Source organism: Pelmatolapia mariae, linkage group LG18 (assembly GCF_036321145.2).
Source record: "Pelmatolapia mariae isolate MD_Pm_ZW linkage group LG18, Pm_UMD_F_2, whole genome shotgun sequence".
Lineage (NCBI taxonomy): Eukaryota > Metazoa > Chordata > Actinopteri > Cichliformes > Cichlidae > Pelmatolapia > Pelmatolapia mariae.
In genome coordinates this window covers 28,802,799-28,817,271 of record NC_086243.1, presented here as the reverse complement: position 1 = coordinate 28,817,271, position 14,473 = coordinate 28,802,799, and the positions used below count along the sequence as shown (strand labels likewise).

General features: G+C 40.5%; 1 protein-coding gene across 5 annotated transcripts in view; it reads left to right on the top strand.

Moving 5' to 3' along the window:
• Positions 1-14,473, top strand: part of pard3ab (par-3 family cell polarity regulator alpha, b) — a 238,652-nt gene that overhangs the window by 149,837 nt on the left and 74,342 nt on the right. For all 5 annotated transcript variants that reach the window (XM_063462892.1, XM_063462889.1, XM_063462891.1 and 2 more), the window contains 5 exons: positions 113-299; positions 1,846-1,997; positions 3,023-3,067; positions 9,595-9,825; positions 10,949-11,189. In XM_063462892.1, the coding sequence (XP_063318962.1) occupies positions 113-299; positions 1,846-1,997; positions 3,023-3,067; positions 9,595-9,825; positions 10,949-11,189 (856 nt within the window). The remainder of the gene's footprint in view (positions 1-112; positions 300-1,845; positions 1,998-3,022; positions 3,068-9,594; positions 9,826-10,948; positions 11,190-14,473) is intronic.

Genomic DNA, 14,473 nt, shown 5'->3' with positions numbered 1-14,473 from the left:
TCTTCTTTGTGAAGTTGGGAACACAGAAAACTTTAGATCTGAAGGACCAAAACACATAAACACAGCGATGAAAACATAAGAATAATGAAAAGCATATTTTTGTCCCCTGCAGGAAACTATCAGCTCTCACCGACCGTCAACATGCCGCAGGACGACACCGTGATCATAGAAGATGACCGGCCGCCGCTTCTTCCACCCCACCTTTCCGACCAGTCGTCCTCGAGCTCGCACGATGATGTCGGCTTCGCAGCTGATGTGACTCCACCGTGGGCCAAAGAGCTGCCCAATCAGAATCACAGGTAGGCAAAGTGGAAACTGTTGTTTCTGGTTAGCGTACAGTTTAACATGTTTTCCACAGAGCTACTGTGCCTGCCTAAATCTAACCAAATGGCATATAATAGCTGAAAATAATGAGGTTTGTTGGAGAAAAACTTCTCCTGCAACAGGTTGTTAGTTTTTACGGCTATTTGAGACCTCACAGTCATGCAGTATCAGGCACTAGATGTTAGCAGCGGGCTCTTTAAGCTCTGTAAACTGTGAGATGGTTCCTGTTCGTTCGATGCTCTGAACACTTGTTCTGGAAGCTGTTCCTTAAAATTTTACATTATAGCCCAGAGCTCAGTCAGGGGGCTTTTCCCACAGTGCACCCCGATGCAATTTGTGTCTGACAAGAGCAACAGAAAACATTATTATTCTAACAGATTGCTGCCGTTACTTATTTAATGATTTGCCATTAGAAGGGCTGCACTATACTGAGACCTTCCTGTCTTATTCAGCATGAAGTTTTTCAGCAGTTTATTCTGGAGTAGCTCTTCTGTAGCATCAGACTACACAAGCCAGTCTTTGCTAACCAAAACGCTGTCACCTGTGCGGTTCCTTGGACCACTTTTGTTGGACCCAGTTGTCGAGTCTGACCTTTGTCAGAGTCCCTTAAATCCTTATGATTGCTCATTTCCCTGTTGGCTCAACTTCAAGCACTAACTGTTCACTTGCTGTCTAGTACAGTATATCTCACCCTTTTGTGAGGTGATAATCAGTGTTTTGTCTGTCAGGGGTTTCAGTGTTGTGGATTATCGGTGTGCAGATTGTTTGTATTTTCCAGCTGATTGCTCTTTGATTGTAAGCTATGTTTCCTGGAGCAGCTACTTTTCTTTTTTTCCCCTACTATCCTCTCAGCCTGATGTCCTTTTCTGCCACAGTGATGATAAGGACATCTTGAGTGTGTCAGTGTGAGAAAGATTAACAGATATTTTTTTCTGTTTTTGTCTGTTAAGTTTTTCTTCCATTCTACTGCTACCTTTATCTCCTCTTTTACTTTCTTCCATCCAGATAACTCCTTGTCTCCTGCTGTCAGCCTTTCTGCCCTCTCAGTTCTGCTGTTTTTATTTTAGTTCTCACCGTCGTGCTGTCTTCACCAACTTTGCTCTTTCTTCCCTGTTTCTCTCATTGCCCCAATCTATATTCCACTAGTTCCAGTTGCTCAGCTCCCATACTTTTTTCTTGATTTTTGCCCCGTCGCTCCCCGATGCCCTTCATGTCTTGTTCAGCCTCGTTTCACCTCCTTTGAAGGCCTCGAGTTCAAAGAGGACAGCTTCTTTGAATCTCTTTGAATCCTTCTTTACTTATACCATGTTCAGCTTTCTTCTTCCCACTTTTCTTTCTTTCTTTTCTGCTTTCATTTTACATTCCTTTTATATAAAAAAAATATGACAACTATTTCAAAACATTCCTGTTTTTGGAGTAATTGAATCCATTGAAATGACTTTGAACACATATTTTTCTGTGAGGTTTTCCGTGTGTGAGATCAGGTCCAGCTCATCTTAACCTGTCGCACTCTCCATCCAGCTCTGCGACTCCAGATGAAAATCATCCAGATGGTGCTTTCCAGAGGGAAGGTTTTGGACGCCAGAGCATGTCAGAGAAGCGCACCAAGCAATTTGGAGACGCCTCTCAACTTGAAATCATCAAGACACGCAAGTCCAAGAGCATGGATTTAGGTAGAGTGTTTAAAAACTTTCTGCTTCTCTCCATCATTCAAGTTCGACTTAAGAATTCAAGGATTTTCCAGATGCTACAATAATGCCTTTTATATAGACTAAAGCCGTTTGTACACGCTCCTCTTTCATATTCATATAGTGCTAATACTTTTTAAAACATAGTCAGTGTCTTGCATCAATCATCTTTGACTCAGAATATCCCAATGAAAGCTTTTTAATTCCATTCACATTAAAATCCAGGTTATGCTTATAAAGTAACTGTATTTAGACCTCCTAAAGTTTAGAAATATCGAGTTTAATACCCATTGATACATAAAGTAAAAGCAAATAATCCACGAGGACCTGTTATTGCTAATTCTAATAGAAAATGTGAACAAATTAATAGTAAAGGCATATACAACATGAGCGTTATACCCATGCTTTGTTTGTTGGTTAAGGAAAAGTTTCATATGGCTTATGAAACTTTTTGGTGAAGTCAGTGTTTAAAAGTAATTTTGATCAGGTCAGTAAACCTAGTTAACTAGTTTAACTGGATTTCATTTAACCTTGAGTGCGTATCTTTGCACGCTCCTCGCGTTTCAGACATGTACCTCGTATTTAAATGTATTCCACCCCCCTTGCCTCTTGGTTTGAAAACACACTCTGCATCTCTCGCCAAAGTCAAGAACTTCACTGTGTTGATTCACCTTGAAATGGCTTCGAACAGTCGCTGATTGCTTTGGCTGCAACAGTCTCTCTGCTCGCACTCTCTATAATCATATCTAATCTTCCCGACCAGATTGCTGCTGTGTGCCATGTTGATATCACAACAAGTCTGATTGCTATCCTCAAACCCTCTTTTCATTTCCCATCTCCCCCCACTCCGACCCCACCCCCCTGGTCTCGCATGGCTTCCGATCCTAATTGAGATGAGGCTCGTTCTGATGTTTGCAGCACTACCTGTATGTTGCATGTGGAATGTCGTGAGCACTAACTGAACCCCAAATGTTTGTATCCCTTCTCTCTTCCCCCCCTTCCTTTAACAGTAGCCGACGAGATTAACCTCACACCTCATCCTGAGACCTACACAGGTAAGGAACGGTGCACTGAAAGGTTGATTTAAAAGCCAAAAAACAAGAACATCTTCATCATATTTTCATTCTTGAGCTGCATCTCAGAAGTGTGGTACTGAAGGGTACAGGTGGTACCGTATTTTTTGGACCATAAGGCACACCGGATTATAAGGCGCATTAAGCAAAACAAAAGAGTCAGATAAGTCAAGTTTACTCAACTCATTCTTCTTGCTTCCTCCACTTCCATAACATTGATTCATACATGTTGAATTCTCTCGCAGCTGCTCTATTCCCATGTTGTTGCAGTATATTAATGACTAACCTCATATTGTGGATGGATTATCTCAGTGGTTCTCCTGACTGAAGTTTAAAATATCCTGCCATGCAATTGCATTTGTCCCTAACCATCTGGGACCCTCTTAGTGTTCATCCTCCAGCTTCACTGTATTTATGTTATGCTAACATAGCTGTGTCGCTAGCGATCACGTAGCACATCATTATATACCTGCTAGTCCAACTTCAGTAACCCTACAAAAGTCACTGCTGTTTAGTTTTCTGTCTTCATTTATGTTGGAAGTGATAGCAGAGCTGTACGTTTTATTTTTTTCAGAAATCTCTCAGTCAGAACATGCTATATCATGTTTAGGTAACTAGCGAAACTAGCGAGCTAACTTCCTGTTAACTTCTAACTCTGTTAAATTTAATAAATTCTGTTTTCATGGATGCCTGAATGTTAAACTTAATTGTTACACCTGGTAAAGCAGCAACACTGATCATTTTATTAAAGATGAAAGAATTTAGACAGTTTTTAAATCTCAGTGATGCCGCAGTGTTCATTTGACTTTGGGACCTGAAGCGGATGGAGTTTTGGACACAGATTACTCCGAGTCCGCGAGGCTCCTGACCACAGTAGCCGTAAGCCGGTGCAGCTTCGTAGCTTACCAAAGTCGTACTAAAACATTTTTTGACAGATGTTTGAGCGCCGTGTACCACATAAAATCGGTTCGAGGTCAGTAAGCACAACCAGAATTCATACATAAGGCGCACCGGATTATAAAGCACACTGTTGATTTTTGAGAAAATTAAAGGATTTTAAGTGCACCTCATAGTGCGGAAAATACGGTATTTGGTTTATACGTCATATGAGGCAGTTGTGTTTAATCTTATAAATGTCCTTAAGAATGGTTTTTTACATTTAAGTTACTCACATAGTAATGTGTGCTTTCTGGGGAATAGGCTTTCCAAAACTGGAGAAAAAAGAAGAACTGTCTTCATTTGTTATAACAAAAGTTCAAGTTAATGTCCTCCAGCAGCAAAGAAGTTTACTCAACTCTGTTAGAAACCAGCTTAAGCCCCTCTGATCCAAGTCCTGCATATCATCTTCCCCTTTACTCTTTCCTTTATAAAACAGATCGCAGATTAGTTTAGCAACACATTATTCAACCTTCTTGGAAACGCTTTAACTGCAGATTAGAGGTGGTTTTATAACTACACCCTTTTTTCTTTTTTCTTTGTACTGGAGAGATCGATTCATAACAGGTACAAGGCAGGAATCGCACAGGAGCTACAATGACAGCCATTAAATTAAACATTGATCTACAAACATAGATTCTGCAGCTTGCTTGCAGGGTTCGTTCTGAAAGTTTACCCACTGCACGAGTCTTTATGCATTTGTGTAGTGTTCCCCGTGTTTGGCTCGCTCGCTGGCAAGACAAATTTGTCAGTTTGCAAAGTGAAGACTCGTAGCCCTCGCTGCACTTTAAGGTCACTGCTGAACACGGTTGTGAAAGCAGTCGGGTGACTGCAGATTAGATTTTCTCCCTTTTTGCCTCAAATGCCGCTGTTGCGCTAATTATTTTGTGAGCGTGTGGCAGTACAGGGAGTAGAGAGAAAGCGCTCTGTCCTTGGTTAAGGCAGTGAGCTGACAGCGAGTCATCAGTCACTGTCAAGTCTTGTGTATTTTCGCTGTCGCTTCAACTGAATGAAAGGGTCTGCCTCTGAAATTGGTGACATGGACGGAAGGAAGATGTGCGGAGCAGGAGCGAGAGGGATGAGGCTTTAGACTTTGAGAAATAAAAATGCGGATTGATACCAAGGCCACCATTGTCATTCTTTTATGCAACCTCTTGTTTTTTTAACAGCATGTGGGTAACAGTGATTTTGTTCCCAACTTTTAATCATGTTGTGATGGCCTGAGTCACCGAGGATGGGAGTGCTGCATATTTTATAAGCTGTGTCTGCCAAATGGTGGCAACAGATGAGTCAACTGTACTTGTTGCATAATCTGATAACAGCCAGAAAAGTAACAACTTGGCATGTCATCACATCTTAAAATCCATCAAGTTCTCATGCCTAAAATGACAAAATACATTATTCTTAATAGTTTAATAACAGGTTTCTTTAAGTCGCACATATAACTGTTTGATTATGGTTGGGGGAAACATCAACGTCAAGCTAAAACACTGGTTGATTGAAGCAGGAGGGCTTTAATGTCAGAGTTAGATGCTTTGTACGCACAACTGTCCGTCTCCGCTTCCTAAATGACAACCAATGCAGCAGAGACCACAAACAGTCAAGACACAGGCTGTTTTAAGCATAGAGAAGGATGCTGTGTAAATGTAAACGTTCAAATCCAGATGTAAGCTCGTTTCGGCAAATGACTTCAGATGACTCCAGAAGAATGCTAGTGGTGACCGATAGTATCCATTCTTCTAAAAATCCCTTGGATCTGAAAACAGTTTACCATGAAACTGGTTGTGTGGTTACAGTTTAATTACCGCTGGCTTATCTTTTTCCTTTTCACTGAAATTTTGAGATTCTAATTTCAAAGACTAAATGTGCTGAAATTATCATAATCTAATTGATATTTAGCGTGAAATTCATGAAAAATAAAGTGTTTTTAAAGGCTGGAATCAGATTCCCTTTCCATTCCCCGATTGGTTTGACTAATAGATTCCACCCTGCTTTTTTCTTTAAGTGCTCAGTGTTTCTTTTTAGCTTGTTGGCCTCTGGTGTCACTTTACCGACTTTTTTTTTTCTTCTTCAATATTTGAACTCTCCACTAAGTACAAGCGATCCATGGTCCATTTAGCAAAGTCAAAACACGACCATCCTGCTGAAACCAAAGACTCTGACAGCTCCGAGAGGGGATACAGCGGCCCTCCTCTCCTAAGCAGTGATTGACTGAGATGTTTGTTGGCACAGGCCACTGCCACATGTTGGACGAGGACACTCCATTGACAGAGGACAGTACTGGACTGTTGGCAGTCTCTGAAACTGCATCCAGATTTCTTGCAGGTCTAAATCTGTGAGAAAGTGACCCCTGCGTGATATCTGAAAAGTTCACACTACAAGCTCATTTATATTAATTTTGGGAGGTAGGAAATGTTTCCCAGAGTGAACTATGGGCTATTTTTGAAACATGAGTCAGTGTTTTTGGTGGGGAGTGGGCCTAAACTGTTGTCTCAATATTGTAACACTGACAAAAAACCTCTTACAAAAGAAAAGGCTGGTAACTAAAAACCTGACATGACTGCTGCCTTAATCTACCATTATGCCACCAACTGGGCTAGTGTGGCAATATAATTAAAACAGTATAAATGGAAATATAACGATTATCTTACTCTCACTGGTTGCCAGCATGTGAGCAGTCCTCTGTATGATCTGTATGCTTTCTGAGTTGCTGACTGAATAAGACGAAATGTCCTCACCAAGTTACTTAAAAGTCAAGTCTTATATAAAGCAAAAGTTTTTTTCATGTTTGTGACTAAATGCCATTTGTCAGATCTCCAACTCAGTGTAAACTATTCTTTCTTTTTTTTTTTTTTAAGACTGCTGCTGAAGTGTGACTTTTGTGAATGGCACTGGGCAAAGCTTTTAAATAATGTGGCTGCGCAGCGTGAAAAGCCTATCAGGCCGGCTCTCAGTAAGACGTTAAGGGAACAGGACAGGCTGATGAGAATGAATGGGAGGCTGCTAACCCACAAGCTTGTTCATTCTGCATGCATTCAATTTTCCAGCTCTGTCCCCCCCCCCTCTCGCTCACTTTGTCTACAGTTTTTTATTTTGGATTTTTTTTTTTTTTGGGTCCGTCTCAATGTGAGTAAGCTGCCTGGCAAATATTTTTTGCTTGTTTCCAGACTTGGCGTTTGTGAATATACTACAGCGCTGGCAGGTCATTTTAATATATTACAATAAATTTTGCCCAAATTGATTTTTATGAATATTTGCTTTGTTTAAAGAATGCCAGCAACATTCTGCCTATAAATAACAATCGAATTCACAAAAGAAATCTTTGCAGAAGCTTAATGTGACTAAAATAGGTTGAAAGTAATCTCATTCATATATTTGAATGTTTGAAAGAAGGCCCGGTCATATGCTAAAATGTACAGATTCAGTGCTCTGCTTACTGTTACATGTTGACTCGTCTCACTGCTCTATTTTCATCATGTCTTTGGCTTTTATTTGTATGTCACTTCCTACTACTCCAAACTTTGTGCTATTCTTTTGTAGCCTATCGTTTTCATTCAGCCTCCTGTGCCGTGACAGCTCGTGCTATTCTGTTAGGATTTGTGTATTTTGCAGCCTCCTCATACACTCTGAAGTGACACCACCCAGGAGATTAGGGACTATTTCATTTACCTCCCAACCTCCTCACCTTATCTTTTTTCCACATTTATTATTCACTGTACATGTTCTGAGCCTGTGAAAGGTGCCATATGGGAGAAAAATTATACCTGCACCACTGTCTGAATAGTCTTAGTTTAATTAAACTGTCATGTTTCTCCAATTTTGCTGATGGTTATTTTCATTTAGAGCCACATCTCGTAATGAAATTTGTACTCGGTCAGTGGCGTTGTCACACGTGCACACAGGAGAACCTGCGCACACAATCGATAAGCCTCCCGTCTTAGTGAAACGAGCATGCCAGGTTTGATTACGGTGCATTGTTGTTAGAGGTTATTGCTTATTGTCCCTTAGGAGACCGCTCATCTTCAGGTAAACCAGGTGTTTTAGTCACGCTTCAGTAAAGTAGTAGTTGGACTAATGAATTATTAACCAATTATTGCCAAAAGATCAAGAGTTTTATGTTTTATGATGTTTTTATGACAATATGACGTCAGCCTATTATACTGTCAGGGTGTCATATTTAAAACACTGTTATACAGCTATAGCTCACATGACTACAAACAGTTTTTTGTTTTTTGTTTTTTCTAACGATCCCGTCTTTTGTTAGCGTTAACAAGAAATTAAGCCTTTAATCACACATTGTGGAAAAAGACGTAACAGTAGACACGTAGCATCAGCTGTCTGTGTATGATGTTCCTGCAGCCTCTGCGTTTCCTCATCGTCATCATACACACACGTGTGTGTGCGCTGAGGATGCTGCTGTAGATGCGTTCACCTTGAGGGAATGGTGAGGCTGGCTGGAACAAATCCCAGACTGCAAAAAGTAAATAAATAACTAACTCACGTACTATACACAACAGTACTGCGGCTACATAAAATCAAAGCGGACACACTGGGGAAGAGTCTGAGGTCATAGTTGGACAGCTTTAGTGTGCTGCTGTTGTTAAACATGTGTGACGTTGCTGAGTCAGTATTTAAGGTGGGAAAACGAACACGCTCATCCTCTACCTCTGTCCTCTGAAGTCATCCTCTCACATAACTCTCCTGTTTTTGTTTCATATCCTTTGCATCATCATTCACCATCCATTGTCCTTCAGCATATTTTAAACACAGTTGTCTATTCTTTAAATTTTCAATAGCAACTCTGTTACCTTATCTTCTAAAAAAGATTTGGGTTTGGGTTGCACATTAGAGCAAAAGCCAGCAGCTCACACTCAGCCCTTGTTTGTTAGTTTGAAATCAGCTTTTAAGTTTCCAACAGTTCTGATTACTGTGACCATGCAGTCAAAGTTAATTATAGCATCAGCTCTATGTAGCCACAGTAGCTGCTTAATGTACCACCTCTAATTCCATATTGTTGCAGGGACATTGCCATCAAAAGTAATCCTCTGGGTCATCAGTTCCTCTGATGGCAGGAGTCCACGAACAGTCTTGTGATCACTCCTAAAGCGATAACGTAGTGAGCTGTTCTTTGCTCGTGGCTAAAATGTTTTTAGATCGTGAAAGACTGTGAGTCAGCTGCTTGTTGTTTTGAAATTGTCAAAAAAGCTGCTATGCAGGGATTATACAGATGTGGTACACATGGATAAGTAAAGGATAATGAGCGCTACACTACAAACAAGGCAACATCTTAACAATAGAGGTGACATTTATTGGTAAAAAACATTTTTACCTGTTGTAATAATACAGCTGACTCCTGAAGAAAGGTTTGTTTTCATTTGTATAAGATGTGTTGCCTGTATGCTAAACTTATATCCTCATATGTCAGCATAGAGATCCATTCTAGTGTATAGTACAATAAACGATACTAAAAAGCATTAATGGGGTCGTTTGAAGGCCTCTGCTGTGGATGGAGAGGTTTTGGTCAGAGTTGTTTGTTCATGTCATTCACTTCGTACTGCTATATCCCCCGTTAGGTTCTTCCACAAAGGACGTGGGGCCATCGCTGGGCCTAAAGAAGTCCAGCTCGCTCGAGAGTCTCCAGACAGCAGTAGCAGAGGTAACTCTGAACGGGGACGTCCCCTTCCACAGGCCTCGCCCTCGTATCATCAGGGGGCGGGGCTGTAACGAAAGCTTCAGAGCAGCCATCGACAAATCCTACGACCGACCGGCCGCCACGGAAGAGGACGACGAGGGCATGGAGACATGTAAGGCATCAAACGGTCCATCTTAATGTGACCGTCTTTTCGCAGCATCACAGGTTTGATTCCCACAGCGACCACGGTGTCCCCCTAACCCAGGCGGTTCCTTCGCCTGCAATGTGTCATGTGAAATGTTATGTGGCATTGCATTGGGTTACTGAAATGATGCCGACTCACACTAACAGCAATGATGATTCCCAGCAGGGATCATTATTGAAACGGATGAAGTGTCAGTACCTAAAATTTTGACGTGGCTTTCATGCTTGTGCATGGGAGTGACGGCATTCTGACTAATGCTCAATATCTGGCAGCTGATATTATCACTGCTTGTGGCAATGGCATCTGGGTGAGTCAGGATGTAACCTGCACTGTATCAGATATCACAGGGTCACAGTGTCACTAAGGGGCAGCTTAAGTGGAGTCGACAGAGGAGCTTCCATCTTTTGGGAAATCTGTTCAAATTTTAAACTGCTGTATATTATAAAAAAAACAGCTTTTTAATTTATAGTAAAAGTCAAAATGTCTCAAAACCTCTCAAGCATACATTACTTTTTGAGCAGTGTTAAGTCAATTTAGGTAAAGATTACACAGGGTAGCCTGATAAACAACCCTCCTTCTTTGCTTTAGTCTTTTTATTCTGTGTAATGAATTAAACATTCCAAATATAAGAACTGAGAAGGAGACAGCAGTGTAGCTACTGTATCTTTAATCTGATGTGCTGATTGTCCAATGACTCATTAACGATTCAATAACCGCAGTATTACAAAAGTATGAAGATTATGTAATTTAGGTAGCGTACCACACCATAGTGACATAAAACTGTACAAATGTGTCGCCGTTCACCATAAGTCTGTGTCTAATAGTCTCTAATGGTTTCTGTCTCGTTTTAGAGCAGAGCTCTTTAAGCACTTGTAATATGTATTTAAATTGTATTAGTCTCTTGGTGCTTAGGAGACATAATTGCGCGTTTATGACTTATAGATTTTCATTTATTAAGGTTATTGATTTTCACATGTGCTACAGTCCATCTTAAAACTTACCTGTTCAATGGTTAACACGAACGCTTTCTTCGTTCCTTTCCAATTTTCTGCCCCTGTCGTCTTCTGTTTTTATTGCTCCCTCCCTTTAGTGGAGGAGGACACTGAGGAGAGTTCACGGTCGGGGAGAGACTCTGTGTCAACAGTAGCGGACCAGACGCCGCTGTCGATTACCGAAAAGCCACTGGTCAATGGCACAAACCGCACCAAAGAGGAGAAGAAGAAGGACAAGGACAAGGGAGGGAAGGAAAAGAAGAAGCCGGAGGGAGGGAAGGACAAGGACAAGGGAAAACCTAAGAAGGGGATGCTGAAGGGACTCGGGGACATGTTCAGGTGAAGTTTTAAAACTTTTGAAGTGAGTAACAGTAACTAATCAAAGACTTGTATGACTTTATGGTTTCATTTAATAGCAATCAGAGCTGTAAGCAGACAAGTCCTCATTAAATTTTACAAAGTTCAGTTTAGTTTTCAAGACATTTCTGTGCATGCAATGTCAATATTTTAATATATGCAAACAGATTTAAGCTCGTGAGCTTATAGGGCAACTAGGGTCATCTTATCGACTGAGTCTGTGTATGTAGTCAAACACACACTTGCATTTTTTTTGTATTATTTTACTATTTTTACTTTTTGGTTCAACTTTGCCTGAGAACAAAACATAAGCGCACAGTTACGGTGGCCCTGAGAGGCCAAATGGACTGGAACTTAAGAAAACAACAGTAATAAGAAAAACGCTGCAAAAGCACACAAAACACAACGGAAATAGGAAAAAACAGATTTCCAGAAGCACAAGGGAAGTTTTTATGGGGAGATAATAACCCGACGGACCAGTTGCAGGAACCCAAAACTTAATTGGTGTGTTTTATCATGATTCATACAATACTGATGACAGATTTTTAAAACAACTTTATTTATCCCCAAGGGGCAATTAAGATAATAGTTAGGCTAACACACTTGCCTCTCATCTTTTCTTTCCTCACAAAACCGATAGATCCTCCACTTCTTTTAAGTGTCTCCCAGCGCAAATCTTAGCATATTTTGGTTCCTGCAACTGGTCCGTCGGGTTATTGTCTCCCCAGAAACACTTCGCTTGTGCTTTTAGAAATTAGTTTTTTCCTATTTCCGTTGTGTTTTGTGTGCTTTTGCAGCGTTTTTCTTACTACTGGTGTTTTCTTAAGTTGCAGTCCGTTTGGCCTCCCAGGGCCACCGTACACAGTGTGTTCATATTTTATCTTGTGGTGTTGTAACTTGTGTCTTGCCTTGTGTAGCAGACAAATCCGCCTCCAACATGTGCGCTTGTCCCCTTAATAAAAGCACGACGGCAGCAGATGATTTTCATTTGGGGGGAAAAACGTCATATCTTTGAGGGTTTCTGTTTCCTGTACCCCGCCTCCGTAACTTTTTAAGAGTGGAAAAAGAGAGAATCTTGTGTTCAATATCAGAGCTCGTGTCAAAGCCACAGTGATCGATGCTGTGAACATTGAGCGAGCTTTGTGTTCTGTCTGCCTGCGTGAAGAGCAAGAACCCTAAATCACTCATTACAGGTCTAGACATGGACAACCTGAACTTTCTGTTTTTTTTATTGTTGTTTTTTAGACAGATGTAACATTTCGCCTCATTTTTGGAACGCTTGGTAGAACAGAAAGACCTGCATAATGGAGACGATTGACAAGCCTGTTATACAACCGTGGCACTGCTAAATAGTCTGTGGAAACCTTAATTAGACTCCCAGACAACTTGACCTTTGTGGTTTATCTCCCTCTAATTAATTTCTTTTCAGCCTCTGATATTACAACTGTTATGCTCTCTTATAGCTAAATAGCACACACAAACGCACTCTCATTAGCGTGTTGTCTACATATTCCCTCCCCTTTCTCTGTCCCAATCCTCATTACTATTGGTGTACAGGTCGTTTGGTCTGAAGGTCTTCTCATCCGATTTGTTGGAAAGCTTTAGATCTTGCCAGTAATTTTATCTGTCTGTGATATTGACCAAAGTGACAGTGACACAGAGTGGGGAAAACAGCGAGTATATCAGACAGAGTATCAATATTTGATGGGGAGAAATAATGAGGTCCACAGAGATGAGGAGATAACGAAAATATGTGCGAAAGAAGGACGGGGTTTGGAGCAACAGGTAGCAAAAGACAAACGCAATCTTCTGAAATAAAAAGTAGATGAGAGAATAAAAGGAGCTTTAAACTCATGAGGGTGAGGGAAGGGAAGTGGATTATGTGGATTTGAGGGGAATTTTAACAGTGAACGGTCAACATTTATAGATCCAGTTTATAAAATGGAGAACCAAAAATTAACATTAGAATGCTTTTGTTTTGTTTTTGTTATCAGTCAACTTAAACAGAAAAATAAATAAAAGACGTAAACAATAAGATCCTCTTGCATAGTGTTTCAGGGAGTTTTTGCAGGTAGGCTGGGCTAGTAGTTGTTCTTTTCACTGAGATGGTTTGTAATTAGTCCAGATGTTGCCGTCATGTTGCAGAATGAATAAAAAGACTAATCAAATGCCAAAAATCATAAATACTATTCTATAATCACAGATCACGGAGGTGAGCCAACTGAAAACACATTTAAAAAAAAAAAGTCTATTAAGTGGGTCTTCATTGAAAATAATTTTTGTCAAACTAAAGACAAATCTGTTTGACGTGATGGCTTAATTAAGTGTACGCTAATCTTCAGCTCCATATTTTTATTCTTGGATGCTACTGTAATAGCTTTGTGTAATTTAAGGTTTAAGTTGATCTTTATTTATCTCAAACTGGGCAGAGTGTAAAACAAGCCATTTTAATCTCTCTTTAAGCCAGCTTTGTTCTGATTGGCTGCCCCTTACAAACAGAGGGGCGTGTGCCTTAGATGACCATATTGAGAAAATCCCCTCTCGGTGACATCATACAGAATTAGGAGCAGGAAAGTCTCATTTGGAGCTTAAATTAAACTTTAAGCCTTTTTTGGGCATCATGCTGTCCACTAATACATCCACTGTAACACTACAGAATATATTTAATGTGATATAATATTTAATCCTCAAAACAAGAATAAAATGCAACGTACAGAAAAGGGGGATCATTGGTTGAGACAGTGCAGTAAGACAATAGAGTTGCATATAAACGCTACATTGTTATACACATCAACAAATACTGTAAATAATTCCACTATATACATTTGACCTAATTAGCTCCAACATACACAGACTTGAAGATATGCATTGCACATACTGACATGCAGAGGTTTATAGATATGCACAAGCTGCAAATACATGCTGGATTTTGGATTTAAAGTGACAGGGAAGCTCACGCGTACAATTTTGGTCACAGACAACCGCACACTGCAGTAATCTTCTTTCCTTTCTTACAGATGCACATGCACTCACACCGACTTAGCACTAGTTTCCTTCTTATCCTGCCATATGTTAATGATTGGCGTGTATTGTCAAAGCATCAATGTTATCCTGCTCTGATTGGCTCAAATATAGCCCACATCAGATCTGATCCATTAAAACGGCGTCTGGCTGCCTGTTTGATCCACGCCTAGTGTTTACTGGCCGAGACAGCTGTGTGCCCCAAAATAATGATGCGAGATGCATTCAATCCATCTGTCTGTGTG